The 13,611-nt window shown below is 58.3% G+C and overlaps 1 protein-coding gene across 1 annotated transcript; it reads left to right on the top strand.

Annotated features, from left to right (window-relative positions):
• The first annotated feature begins 11,841 nt into the window (after positions 1-11,841).
• EIF1 (eukaryotic translation initiation factor 1) lies at positions 11,842-13,469 on the top strand. Its single transcript, XM_030966324.1, has 4 exons — positions 11,842-12,007; positions 12,334-12,497; positions 12,587-12,688; positions 13,249-13,469. Exons 1-4 carry the CDS (start codon positions 11,977-11,979, stop codon positions 13,291-13,293), a joined length of 342 nt encoding a protein of 113 aa, XP_030822184.1. The 5' UTR covers positions 11,842-11,976; the 3' UTR covers positions 13,294-13,469.
• Positions 13,470-13,611: the final 142 nt, after the last annotated feature.

Raw genomic sequence — 13,611 nt, 5'->3', positions numbered from 1 at the left:
CCAGTGGGACAAGGCTGGGATCGGGGGTATCCCGTGGGGCCGGGAGGATCCGGGGGTGCCGGTGGCAGCGGGCGGGACAGCCACGAACAGCGCCCGGTGGCGCCGGGCCGTGCCCGGGGGCGCGATCGCTGCACACGGGCGCCCCCTGCTGGCAACGGCGGGGACAGGCACGGGGCGGAGCGCGGCGGGGACGGGAACGGGGGAACGGGAACGGGGACGGGAACGGGAACGGGGATAGGGACGGGGACGGGGATAGGGACAGGAACTGGAACGGGAGCGGGAACAGGAAGGGGAACGGGGACGGGAACGGGAATGGAGACGGGGACGGGGATGGGGACAGGAACGGGGATAGGGACAGGGAGGGGCAGTTCTGGGGTGCTCAGGGGGTACCAATGTGTGCAGGGCTGTGCGGGGGGGTACTGGAGTGTACACAGGTGCCCCGTGGGCAGCCGGTCCCTGCCTGCTCCTGCCCGAGCTGCCCCCGCGCCCCAGCCGTGCCCCCTCAGCCCCCGGTGCCGGTGCCGCAGAGCCGGGGCGGGTGCTGAGCCAGCACCGGAGTCCGGCCGGGCAGAGCCGGGCGGAGCGGGGAGGAGAAGAGCATGAGCAGGTGTGTGAGGTGTGTGAGGTGTGTAAGGTGAGCACAGTCGTGTGTTCGCCTGGCACGCACAGTTCTGACGCGGCCCCGAGGCTGCTCCGCACACACGGGCTGCGGGGAGAGCCCCTCTGGCACCGGGCACCGCCGGGGAACCCGGGCCTTGGCAGTGCAGACCCTGCTCTGCCCCAGCCCCGTGCCTGTGACCGACCCCAGGAGCACAGCGCAGGGGTGAGAGCCCAGCCTGAGGGAGCAGTGCAGGGCTCCCTCCCGAGTGATTCCCCTGGGGACGCCCCCAGCAGGCTCACCCCGAGCCCCTGACCCTGAGATGCCACTGAGCACTGCTCCAGCTCCATCTGCAGCTCCTGCTCCCGTGGCACAGGCTCCCCTGAGATGGGTCAGACCCTGTCAGTCCTGTACAATAGCCCTGAGTTTTGATAGCCCCATAAACTATTCCCCCTTCAGAATCCACTGGCCTACAGGTGCCAGGAACATGTGCTCTGGTCCAGTGACCATGTCCCAGGAATGATGCCAGTGGAATTGGTCAGGGTGAGGGACATGCCGAGGGGGAACAGAGCAGACCAGCAGTGCCCTGCATGCTCAGACCCCTCACAGAGCCAGGGGGCACCTTTGTCCTGGGACTGGATGCTGCTGGGATGAAGGCCAGGCTGTGTCCTCGTGGGGGAGAGCAGTGTCTGGCCATTCAGTCACCCCATGGCATGTCCAGGCTGGAGAACATGGGGTCCCACACCTGCATGAGCCCCCACCCAGCGCCTCGCTGGTCCCTGTGAGTCACGGGATGCATTCCTGGGGCAGGAGGGGACATGTGAGCTGCAGGGACAGGCCGGCTGCGTCATCCCCTCGCTCCCACGCCCGGGGCCGGGGCGGCCCAGCTCCAAGCTGAAACTTGTCTGACAGTAATTACAGGGGAGATGAGGACTTCAGAGGATTTACATTCCTGTTGGGCCACACCTGGGAAAGAACTTTCACCATCAGCCAGTTCCTGAGAAATGACTTTCTGCCTGCGTGGCCCAGCCACAGCCCTGCCCAGGGAGCCCAGTGGGACTGGGGGGCTCCTGCCAGCCCCATTTTGGCTCTGTCTCTCTGCAGAGAGCCCCAAACCCTCTCCTGCTGTCCTCAGAGCTCCCTGGGAGCTTCTTTCCCAGCGTGGGGTCGGTGCAGCTCAGTGCCCAGCATGGCTGGGGTCTGACCACCCTTCCCTTGGGATCAGAGTGGATGGTTGTGGTGACTGGAAGCTGGAGATGAGGGGATTTCACCAGTGTCCCCAAGAGATTGGAGCCACATGGGTGGCCAGTCAGGCCCTTCAATTGGTGCCTTGTCACCCTTCACCTTTGCTTTGGCTAAGGACAGCTCCCAGTGACTGCCTGGGAGCCAGGGCTTAGACCCAGGGCATTGTGAAGAACTGGAGGACTCAGGGGACACAGGAGACTCTCTGAGTGAGGGGCCATATCTGCTCAGGGCGTTTCTGTCACCCCCAGCCGACACACAGCCTTCCCAAATGTCAGACAAGGCTGGACCCCGAGAGCCCCTTGGACATATTCTGCTCATCCCAGATGCTTAACCAGCTGGGAAAATCCTGAGATCCCCCATTCCTGAGCCTCTCCCTGCTGCCCATGAACATGGAGAGACACAGGCAGCCAGTTCCTGAACCAGCTTTGCCAGAGCCTCCTCCTCCTCCAGCCACTGCTGTTTCCCACCCTGTGCTGGTGCCCCCGGTGGGATCCCTGGGGGGCTGGAACTGCTCTCCTTGCCCTGGCCCAGCTGTGCTGCAGCAGCTGTGGCAGGGACACGGGTGAGCCCAGCCAGGCCAGTGTGGCACAGGGCACAGCGTGGCACTGCCATGCTTCAGTCCTGGGCCTGGCAGTCCCATGGCCAGGGCTGCCCCACATTCCCACCGTGGGTCCCTGCCTGTGTCCCCTCCCCGTGTCCCTTGCACTGCTGACAGGGCACTGCCACACCAGCCCTGCGAGGCTTCACAGCATTGTCTTTGCAGGGTCCCGGGGCTCTCAGCTGCAGCCCAGCAAGGCAAGAGGGGCCATGTCAGCCTCCAGCACATCCCAGGAGCTGCTGGGAACTGGCGGCGTCAGCACCGCCCCGAGTCCAAAAAGTGTTTTGCAAGCAGAAGGGCGCGGGTGGTTTCCTTATTTGGCACACCGGGCTGGGGCACACCTGGCTGGGCACACCTGGCTGGGCACACCTGGCTGCGGGCACCGCCTGGCAGCGCCAGCGAGGGCGGCGGCGCTGACGCGGGGATGGGAGCGCGGGCAGGACCCGCCTCGCTAATCGCAGCCCGGCGCTGGGCGTGGGGACAAGCCGCGGCAGGGACGCGGCCCCGGCAGCCAAAACAACGCCGGTGACACAAAACAACGCCTGGAGCTCAGCCAGCACCCCCAGCCCGGGGGTCTCCTGCGCTGGGGCCGCTGGGCAGCCCCTGCTCGCTGTGCTGGGTTTGTTTCCAGCGAGGCTGGCTGGCTCAGGGAGAGCCCCTGGGCAGGGGAGGCTGTGCTGGGGAGTTTATTCCTGCTCCTGGTTCAGGAGTGAAGGAAAAAAGAGAAATGCAACCAGAGTTTGCGCTGGAGCAGGGGGACAGCTGGGGAGCCAGGCAGTGCCCACTTGTGATCTCAACCCTACAGGGTTTGAGCACCTGGCCCAGCCTGGTGAGAGCCTGCTGTAGGGTCGGGAGGTTCAGGGCCCATTTTAGCCACACAGCTTCAGGGCCAATATTAGCCTTGGCACCCCAATCCTGGCCTTCCCTGGGCCCCCAAAATCCACTTGATCTGCCAGCCCTTCCTGCCCCACGCCAGTCCAGCCTGTGGCTCTGCCTCTGGCCGGTGCAGGGCTGAGCCTGCGGCACAAGCACAGCAGAACCTGGAGCAGGCTGCAAGGCTCCATCTTGACCTGGTTTTCCCAGGAAGCTCCGTGCCAGGGGGTGAGTGCAGTGGCCACAAACACAGCAGCTGAGCAGTGCTGTTGCATGGAAATGCCTCTGCCTGGGGGTCCCTGCCATCTCATAACCAAAAAAAGGGGGCTGTCACCAAGTGGTTTTACAGCTGCAGCCCCAAGGCAGTGCCTGCTGTGGTTTCCCTGTCCCCCTGCCAGGCCGGTTACAGAGATAAGGTGACCAGGCAGCTCTGGGATAAACGCACTGCTCCTGCACCTTCGGGGTGCCAGGGGAGCCCCAGGAGTGTGCACGGGCACAGGGGGCAGGCAGAGCATGGCAGCAAACAGAGCTGCGTCTGCTGAGCACCCCAGGGGCTGATGTCCCCTCGAGTGTCCCCTGCCACTGCAACCTGTGCCATTCCCGGGCCAGCCTGTCCCAGTGCCAGGCTGAACTTTGGCATTGAGGCCGCTGGGACCCCAGAGTGTGGCCATCCCACCCTCTGCTCCCAGCTCCGCCCCGCCTGGCAAGGGAGTGCCACGGCCGGGTGTTTTGTAAGAGGCAAATCCCTGCGGTGCCAGCATCGTGCCGGGACGGGCAGCAGGGCAGGGCTGGGGCTGGCAGCGAGGCAAGGAGCGCTGTGTTTGGGCCTCGGGGGGTTGGTGTGGGCGGGGATGGGATGAGTGTGCCTGGCCCCGGGGCAGGGAAGGGGCCGGGCTGCGGCGGGAGCTGCGTGGGGATGGGATGTGCTCACACCCCGCACAGGTTTTGCCTCGTAAGTGAAATACGAACCGGAGCGAGGCAGGTGCTGACCAAGGCGTTTGGCCTGACCTGCCCCTCTCTCTGCTCGAGTCAGCAGAGTGGGGCCAGCTCTGCCCTGTGCTCATCGTTCCTGCTGCTGTTACCCCAAAAACCTCCTGGCCAGAGCTGGGTTCAGCCTGGTGTCCATCCCCTGTCCCACCAGGGCAGGATCAAACGCCTCAGCTGCTTGGCAGCCAGGCTGGTTCCTCCCTTGAAGGGCACAGGGGCAGTGAACAGTGCCAGGGAGGGCAGGGGCTGCTCCTCTCATGGCCTCACAGCCCCCAGGCACGCAGAGCTGCTCACAAAGGTTTGTCCCCTCTGCCCTGTGCCAGCACAGGGGACTCTGCTGGGATCCCCACTCTGCCAGGCAGTGTTGGCAGCACAGGGTGGGTGTCAGGGCACCTGGGAGGAGGGTGTCCCAGTGCTTCCCAGTGCAGGCAGGTTGTTCCCATTGCTGGGCACCCACCATGGCAGGAAAGGGCCCAGTGCACCCATCCTGTGTCCAAGGACATTGCCAGTGCTGGTGCTGATGATGAGCTGGCACACACCAGGAGCCCAGCTCAGGAGGGCCCTGCCTGGCACACAAGATTCCAGCAAAGGTTCATCCCAGGGTCTCTCCATGCCCCAAATTCTCTCCCTGGCATGGAGCAGAGAACTCCCTCCAGATTGGAGGGGACCTGCCTGGCTCAGGCAGAGGGGAAGGGCAAGAGGAAAGCAGGGGGCAGCAGGGCAGGATAGCTGCATTGCCCTGCCCAGATGGATCATGGAATCATGGAATCCCAGAGGGGTTTTGGTTGGAAGGGAAGCTCATCCACTTCCACCCCTTGCCATGGGCAGGGACACCTTCCACTAGGTGAGGTTGCTCTAAGGCCCATTCAACCTGGCCTTGAACACTTCCAGGGACGGGGCATTGAGGATGGGTGGAGCAGGGCTGGAGCTGTGCAGGGCAGCACTGGGAGATCAGTTCTGTCTCCCCTGGACCCCGTGTCCCAGTCTGCTCCTTGGCTGTGCTGGCCAGTGAGGGAGCTGTGGGAGCTGAGCCTGGTACCTCTGCCCCTTTCTGTGTCCCATGGCCCAGGTGTGACAAACTGCAGCAAAGCAGGAGGTGCCTGGCATGTGCAAACAGGCTGTGTGGGGCTGCAGTGCAGGGATGATCCCTGCTCCCAGCACAGCCCCGTGCCAAGGCTCTGAGTCAGCCCTGACTGTGCCTGGTGCCCACAGCTCCTGAATCCAGCAGGAGAGGGAATGAAAATCCTGTCATGGCTGTGCCTGTCCCTCTCCCAGCTGCTCAAGCTGCCCTCAGTGCATGGTCTGGGCTCTTCCACTGCAGAAAACCCTCTGGACCTGCTGCCTGTCATGAGGCAGGGGCCAGTGCTCCCAGTGGTTCTGAGGGTGTCTGATGGAGAGCAGAGCTGCTGCCCTGAGCTGCTCTCACCCTCCCTGTTCCCATTTCAGGTTTGCTCCAGGCTGATGCCAAGGCCCCAGCTTTTGGATCCCAGTGACCCCCACAAGGTGGATGTTTATTTGATATATTCCTGGGATGTCTGCACAGGGCATCGACCCTGGCCAGGGGAATCCCCATGGGTGGAGGAGAGAGCCCATGGGAATGACCCAGGAACTGGCCAGGGCTGCAGCAGGAGAAACCTGTGGTGGTGTTCACAGGGGTCTTAGGATGAGGGAAGAGATGAGGATCTGACTCCATGTTTCAGAAAGCTTGATTTATTATTTTATTATATATATTATATTAAAACTATACTAAAAGAATAGAAGAAATTATTTCATCAGAAGGCTAGCTGAGAATAGAAAAAGAAGGAATGATAACAAAGGCTTGTATCTGAGACAGAGTCCGAGCCCGCTGACTGTGATTGGCCATTAATTAGAAACAACCAAATGAGACCAATCACAGATCCACCTGTTGCATTCCGCAGTAACAGATAACCATTGTTTACATTTTGTTCCTGAGGCCTCTCAGCTTCTCAGGAGAAAAAAATCCTAAGGAAAGGATTTTTCAGAAAACGTGTCTGTGACAGAAACCCACGGCACCTCCAAGATCCTGGAGAAGCTCCCTGAGAGAATTCCCCAGCACTGGCCTGGAGGGACAGAGCTGAGCCGGGTCCCTGCCCGCTCACCTGCCCCAGGTGTGCTCCTGCTCACCCGCACCAGCAGCACGGGAGGCTCAGCCTGTGCTTGGAGCTCTCCTGGCACCTCGCGGACAGCAGCGGTGTCACAGCGGGGACGGACGGGGCGCTGCCAGGGCAAGCGGGAGCTGAGCAGGGCGAGGGAGGGTGAATAAATTCCCTTAAACGCCGTGGTTGTAACACACCCGGGGCCACCTCGGCGCCGGGACTGGCATGACAGGCATCAGGATGTGCCCACGGCCGGCCCTTGCTGCCCCTCTGGATGTGTCACACCGCATCCAGCGCCCCCCCCAGCATCCCGCAGGTCCCGGCTGTGGGTGGGAACAGCCAGCTCAACACCCCGGGGTCTGCAAATCTGGGCTGGGAATGCCAGGAGTAGCTGTGTAAAGAAAGGGAGTGTAGGACTTGATCAGGGAATCCCTGCAGTGCCTCTGGCTCCGTGACAGCCGGGCTCACCCTGCTGCTCTTTCCAGGAGCAGCTTAATCACCAGGGCTGACGCTGCCCGCACTGATTAATGGGATCAAATACCCGTCAAGCATCCAGCTCATCCCGAATGCCCGTCCTGCAGTCACACAGAGGCTGCAGGAAGGATGTTGGAGGAGAAAAGCTGGTTTCTAGGAATGTCCCAACCCGGAGGGCATTGCTGAGCTGCGGGAGAAGCAGTAAAGCCCAATGCCAGCACGATTCCTTCCATCCTGCTGCACTCCCCAGCTGGGCTGGGGGTGGCACCAAGACCCCCCACCTCAAAGCACAGGGTGAAAAGGCCCTGCAGGACCCAACAGGGAGATTCCTGCTGTAAGCACAGGCTGTCACCCACCAAGAGCCTCAGGAGCCCCAGGGCTGCTGCTGCAGGACCCCCACACAGCCTTGAGCTGCATCTCCCTGGGCCTGCACACACACACGGGTACCAGGGAGCCTGAGATCCCCGGGACTGGCAGGACCCTGCCTACAGGAATGTGCCCCTTGTTGATGGAGTGACAAAATTACCCTTTGTCCCCTTAAAAAGGAAATAAGCCCAGAAGTTTCTCTCCTCAGTTAGGTGAAAAGGCATTCCACAGGACTTGGGGGACTTCACCTCAAACTTAAGGATAGCAAATTGGACAGGAGCCAAAAACTCCTGCCTGAGCAATTTAGTAGAAGAGAAGAAAGAAACTAATGGCTTTTGTGAGGTGTTTTACCAGGGGCAGGAGGGCCTCTTGCACCTAGATCGGTTTTTATCTGTAAAGAGTTTTGTTATTTTGCCTTTTATTAACACCTTTTTGTTTCCAACACTACCACAGAAGCCACCGTGCTGATTTTATGCCCCTTCTAAGGTAGCTGAGCTATCTTGGATGTGAAATAAATCTCCAGGAGCTTATGAGACCTGGCTCGAAGAGACCCATATTTCACCTGCCCTCAGCACCAGGACGTTTCCCTGCTGCCAAGGAGCACAATGGTCCCCAGGAGCACCCCCAGATGCCTTCAGTGAGCAGTGACAGCACAGTGTCACGGGACATGGGTGACACAGGACACAGGTGTTACAGCACACAGGTGTTACAGGACACAGGTGGCTCTGGCCTTGCTCTGCTCCTCCTGCTGCCCCTGAGCAGCCTCTGGCAGCTCCCCTGGCCTGGCCCCGGCCCCAGCACCGGGGTTGGGGTGCCTGGGAGGACGGGCTGGGCTGTCTGCCAGTGCCGGGTACCAGGAGAAGGCAGCAGCTCGGAGCTCCTGGCGAGCTGCTCCTGCAGGAGGACCGGCATTGCCACCTCGTGGGGAGCCGGGAGCGGCACCAGGTCGGGAGCAGCACGGAAAGACGGGCAGGAGGGTGCTGGGGCTCAGCCCAAGGCACTCACGACTGCAGGTGCCAGTTCTGAATCCTGCTCACAGCAAAAATCAGATGTTAACACTTCCCTGACCTCAGCAGTGGTGGGTCTGGCACACACTCGTCTCTTCTGGCGTTCACCAAAGGCTCCGGGGGCCCAGTGGTGAGGACACAGCCAGGATGTGTCGTGTGGATGTGCAGATCAGAAGTGACACTGCTAAATCGACTCTCTGGGGTACCCTGGCTCAGCAGCAGGGCCAGTCTGCCCAGAGCTGACCTCAGACTGATGGCTCTGCTCGAGTGTTTGGTGTTGAAAATGAAGAGCAGCCCATGGACTTGGAAATGCCTCCAGCAGAAAGATGGAGTGCAAACCTCTAATTGCTTCTCCTGTCTGGCTACTCCACCGTGTGGCTGCTGGAGACAGCTCCTTCTCTGGGAGAGGAGGAAAATCTGATCAGAAAAAGAGGAGAGAGAAGAACCATCTGCTTGTTCATGGCAGTCATGGAGCAAATTCATATTCTCGGGAAAATTTCAGCCAGTTCTCCAGCTGATCTGTCACAAACAGAAGAGACAGATGCTTCAGGAACACCAGGGAGACACAAATACAGCAACTCAAACAATTCCCTCTGCCCGGTGCAAGAGAAATCATTTGCTTTATCTCAAATAAACCCCCAAGGATGATGCAACACCCGACCCACGTGTGCCAGAGCTGCAGATGGCAGCACAGCCAGCTGCCAATAACCTGTCAAACGCACAGGGATGGCTCCAGAGCAGGGCAGGAGCACCCACACAGGGAGCTGGGGCTGCAGGGGATCCAGAGGGAGCTCCAGACACAGATCCTCAGCCCAGCGTGCCCAGGCCTCCCCAGGGTGATGCTCCTGCTCCATGAGCAGCTCTGACCCACTCCCAGAGGAGAACTCAGGCTCTGGCTGGATTTTTGCCTTTTGACCCCATTAATTGTCAGAGATTTGCTGTTTGTATCTGGAGTCTCAGGGGGTATTTTTAGTGCCTGGATTTAGGATGTGATGTTCCTGTGGCAGCAGCCCCCGTGCTGGCTGAGCCATGGCAGGGACACACGCTCCAGTTTGGGGTTTATCCACTGGGAAAGCCATGGAAGGGATGTGTTTAGCAGCTCATTCCCAACTCTGTGAGCCAGGCTGCAGGCCCTGAAATCAGGAGTCAGGAACAGGATTAAAGCCATGGAAGGGATGTGTTTAGCAGCTCATTCCCAACTCTGTGAGCCAGGCTGCAGGCCCTGAAATCAGGAGTCAGGAACAGGATTAAAGCCATGGAAGGGCTGTGGCTTTAATCAGGAGTCAGGAGCAGGATTAAAGCTGAGATCAGCAGCTCCCCCTGGCCCTGGTTTGGGCCCCTTTGGGCTCACTGCCCTCCTGACTCCCAAGAACACAGGGAGTGCCCCTTCCCAGCACCATGACTGGGATGTGACTGGGTTTACTGGGATGTGCTGACCCAGCCCGGCCTTTGGGAGCCCCCAGGAGCCAGGGTGGGATGGGTCAGTGCTCAGGACAGGCAGCAAAAGGAGCTGAGCTCACCCTGCCCAGGCTGAGCTTTGCCAAGGCCTGCCAGGCTGAGCTGGGCTGCACAAAGTGCCAGGGGATTGATTTCACTCGTTTAAAGAGTAAAACTTTCCTTTCCTGTCGGATTCTGGCCTGCTCCAGAGCTGGGTGAGCATCTCCCTGACCCTGCTCTCTGTCAGCACCTCCCTGTGTGCTGCAGGGGACAGCTGGTGACAAACCCCAGGGCCAAATCCATGTGGGTTTTTCTGGGTCTGCACTGAAGGCACTTGAGATGATAGTTCATGTTCACCCTCAAGTATTTATTATTTCTCATCAGTAAAACAGTCTCACTGCTGTGAATTCAGCAGCTTTTCATTAGAAGGCACAAAATGGCCAACAATTTCTTATGTCTTTTAAAGCTAAACTATCCAATTAAGAACTGACACCTGGATTATTTTCACTTTTAACCCAATAACTGATCCCAGTGTGGACTTTTCTGCCCAATTACAAAATGCCACCCAAACCCAAGAAGAAGAAGGAAGAAGCATGAAGAAGAAACCCAGGATGACACCCTGTGCCCTCCATCTTGCTTCCATCCACAGCACACTAAAAATCCCAAAAACCTCAGTTTCTCACCCAGTGATACACCTGCACTGCTCTCTATAATCTATTTCACATTTTTGTGGATTCCAGTCTAGCTTGAAGTCTGGGAAACTTTCTCCATGAATGAGGATCAGAGTCAGTGCTCCCTGGGGTTCAGGGCACCCCAGACAGAGAAATATTCCCTGGGTTTCCACAAAACCACAGGTGAGCTCCTCTTGTTCTTGTTCTTCTTGTTCTTGTTCTTGTTCTTCTCCTTCTCCTTCTCCTTCTCCTCCTCCTTCTCCTTCTTCTGACCCAAAACCGGAGCTCAGGGTGGTGACCAAGCTGTGCCAGGCTCAGCAAGGCCAAGCCACACCAGGGCACGGGATCGCTGCGTGAAAAACGCCCATCACTTGTTTTTAGAATTTTTAAAGTTTAATAGTAATAAAATGGTTATAAAAATAGTAATAAAAATTTGGACAATTAGGATTTAGGACAATATGAGACAATAGAAACAAAGAGTTATGGACAGTCTGGGTACCTTTTCTGGGCAAAATAAGCCCGAAAAAGGACCCACGTTAACAGAGGATGAACCCTTTAAAAAACCAGCCTGTTGCATATTCATACACCTCATCCATGATGCAAAAATCCCATTCAAACACAGGATTCTGTCTGGGCAGTGTCAACTTCTTCCTCTGAATCCTAAAGGTGTCTTCAGGGCTGAGCAAGGTGAGAAGAACTCGATAAGAGAGCAATAAATTCTTTTTCTCTGAAAGATTCAGGTGTCCTGTGGCTGCTATGTCGCTGTGAGTCCTCTCTTAAAAAATGTATCTTATACAGCATAGTTTCTATTTTAACATTTTATAACCTAAAACTGTATTTAACACACTATTGTGTTAAATTTAAGGAAGTTAATACAGCATAACTTTTTAACATAACACATCTAATATTAATTTAAGTATTTGCCAAAAGCAAATCATAAAGTACGCATTTTTCACACGGGGAAGTTCGGGGGTCCCAGAGGGGTTTTGGGGGACATAACAGGGGTGTTTTGCGGAGGGTTGGAGATTCCCAATAAAACCTGCGAGGGCTGGAGGGGATTTGGGGCCCCCAGAGGGTTTCGGGCCGCACCGCGTCCTTTGGAGGGGAGGCCCGAGGGGACCTGGAGGTGTTTGAGCGCTCCCGGGGAGTGTTCTGTGGTTCGTGGGGCTATTTTGAGGGTCTCGGGGAGGATTTCGGGGGTCTCGGGAGGATTTTGGGGCTCGCGGGGGTCTCGGAGCGGATCCTGAGGGGGATCGGGGGGTCCCGGCCCGGCCCAGGACCGCACTGCGCACGCGCCGCCCCGCGCGCTGCCGGGCCCTCCCCCCGCGCATGCGCCCCGCTCCCCCCGCGCCAGCCAGGGCGCGGCCGCGTTCGCCCGATGCGTCCTGACGCCCCCGCGCGACGGCCAATCACGGGCCTCGTTGGCCGTGCGTGATGACGCCACGGAGGGGCGGTATATAAGCGGTCGGCGACAGTCCCGCCCCCCTGACACTGCCTCGAGCCGCCGCCGCGAGAGCATCCTCCGCCCAGAGCCGCTCCCGCCGCCAGAGCCGCCCCCGCCGCCGCCGCCGCCGCCTCCGCCGAGGGAAGGGAAGCGTATCGTATGTCCGCTATCCAGAACCTCCAGCCCTTCGGTGAGGCCCTTTGTGCGGTGGGGCCGGGGGAGCGCGCGGGCCCCGCCCTGGCCCCGCCCCGTGGCGCAGTTGCTATTCCGGGCCCGGTTGCGTCAGCCGCGGGGGGGGTGGGGGGGATGGGGCGGGGCCCAAACCTGACGGGCGGCGCGGCGTCCAATGGGGTGGGGGTGTGGGCGGGATTTACGCGTGACTGGCAGGCGCGCGTGGGCGGGGCGGAGGTTTGACGGGCGGGCGCGGCGGCCAATGGGGCGGGATCTTTGCGTGATGGGCGGGCGAGGCGGCCAATGGGGCGGCGTTGGGGCGGGGTCTGACGGCGTTCCCCGCAGACCCCTTTGCGGATGCAAGTAAGGGTGATGACCTGCTCCCGGCCGGCACTGAGGACTACATCCATATAAGGATCCAGCAGCGAAACGGCAGGAAGACCCTCACCACAGTCCAGGGCATCGCGGATGACTACGATAAAAAGAAACTGGTGAAGGCCTTCAAGAAGGTGGGGCTTAGGGGCTCGGGGGTGGGGCAGCGGCCACGCCCAGCAGGGATGTTTGTGGTGTTAATGAGGATTTTGTGTCTTTGCTGCAGAAATTTGCCTGCAATGGTACTGTAATTGAGCACCCCGAGTATGGAGAAGTGATTCAGTTGCAGGGTGACCAGCGCAAGAACATCTGCCAGTTCCTTGTGGAGGTAGGACACCTTCTGTAGGAATGTGCCCCCTGGTGATGGAGTGACAGAATTATCCTTTGTCACCTTAAAAAGGAAACAAGCCCAGAAGTTTCTCTTTTAAATTATGTGAAATGACACCTTATAGGACTTTATGGACTTCACCTCAAACTTAAGGATAGCTAATTTGGACAGAAGCCAAAAAGTGCCTCCTGAGCAATTTACTGGGAAAAAAAGAGAACAAAGAAACTAATGGCTTTTGTGAGGTGTTAGTTACTAAGGGCAGGAGCACATCCTGCACCTGGCTCTGTTTTTCTCTGTAAAGAGTTTAGTTATTTTGTCTTTTGTTAAAACCTTTTTGTTTCCAACACTACCACAGAAGCCATCCTGCTGATTTTATGCCCCTTCTAAGGTAGCTGAGCTATCTTGGATGTGAAATAGATCTCCAAGAGCTTATGAGACCTATATTTCACTACCTAAAATCAGCACAGAATTCTTAAATGCCCACAGATCCGTGGGTGTGGGCAGTGTTTGGATGTGCACAGGCATCACCCCATGCTGTGAATTTGTTTTCTGTCTTACAGATTGGACTGGCTAAAGACGACCAGCTGAAAGTCCACGGGTTTTAAGTGCCTGTGGGCCACTGGAGCTTTATGCAAGAAGATATCCTTACCATGAAATTCCCACCTGTCCCTTGTCATAAGTTTAAAACCAGCCGGTTTGTGTAATGTAACGATCTTGGGTCCACTGTTGAGTCTGGACTGTTGTAATTGGTGATGTAATAAACTGACACGAGCCCATGCTATCTCGTCTGGCTGTCCCTCATTTCCCAGAGCTAACCCAAGTGCTGGCACCATCCAGCCTGAAGGCACAAGTTCCAGCTGTTCCCAGCTAAGCCCAGGGACTCGGCCTGTCCTGATGGCTCCTCAGTCCAGCTGTGCTCCCGT

The sequence above is a fragment of the Camarhynchus parvulus genome, chromosome 27 (genome assembly GCF_901933205.1).
Source record: "Camarhynchus parvulus chromosome 27, STF_HiC, whole genome shotgun sequence".
Taxonomy (NCBI): Eukaryota; Metazoa; Chordata; class Aves; order Passeriformes; family Thraupidae; genus Camarhynchus; species Camarhynchus parvulus.
The sequence above is the reverse complement of the archived record's forward strand: the minus strand, read 5'-3'. Positions and strand labels throughout refer to the sequence as shown.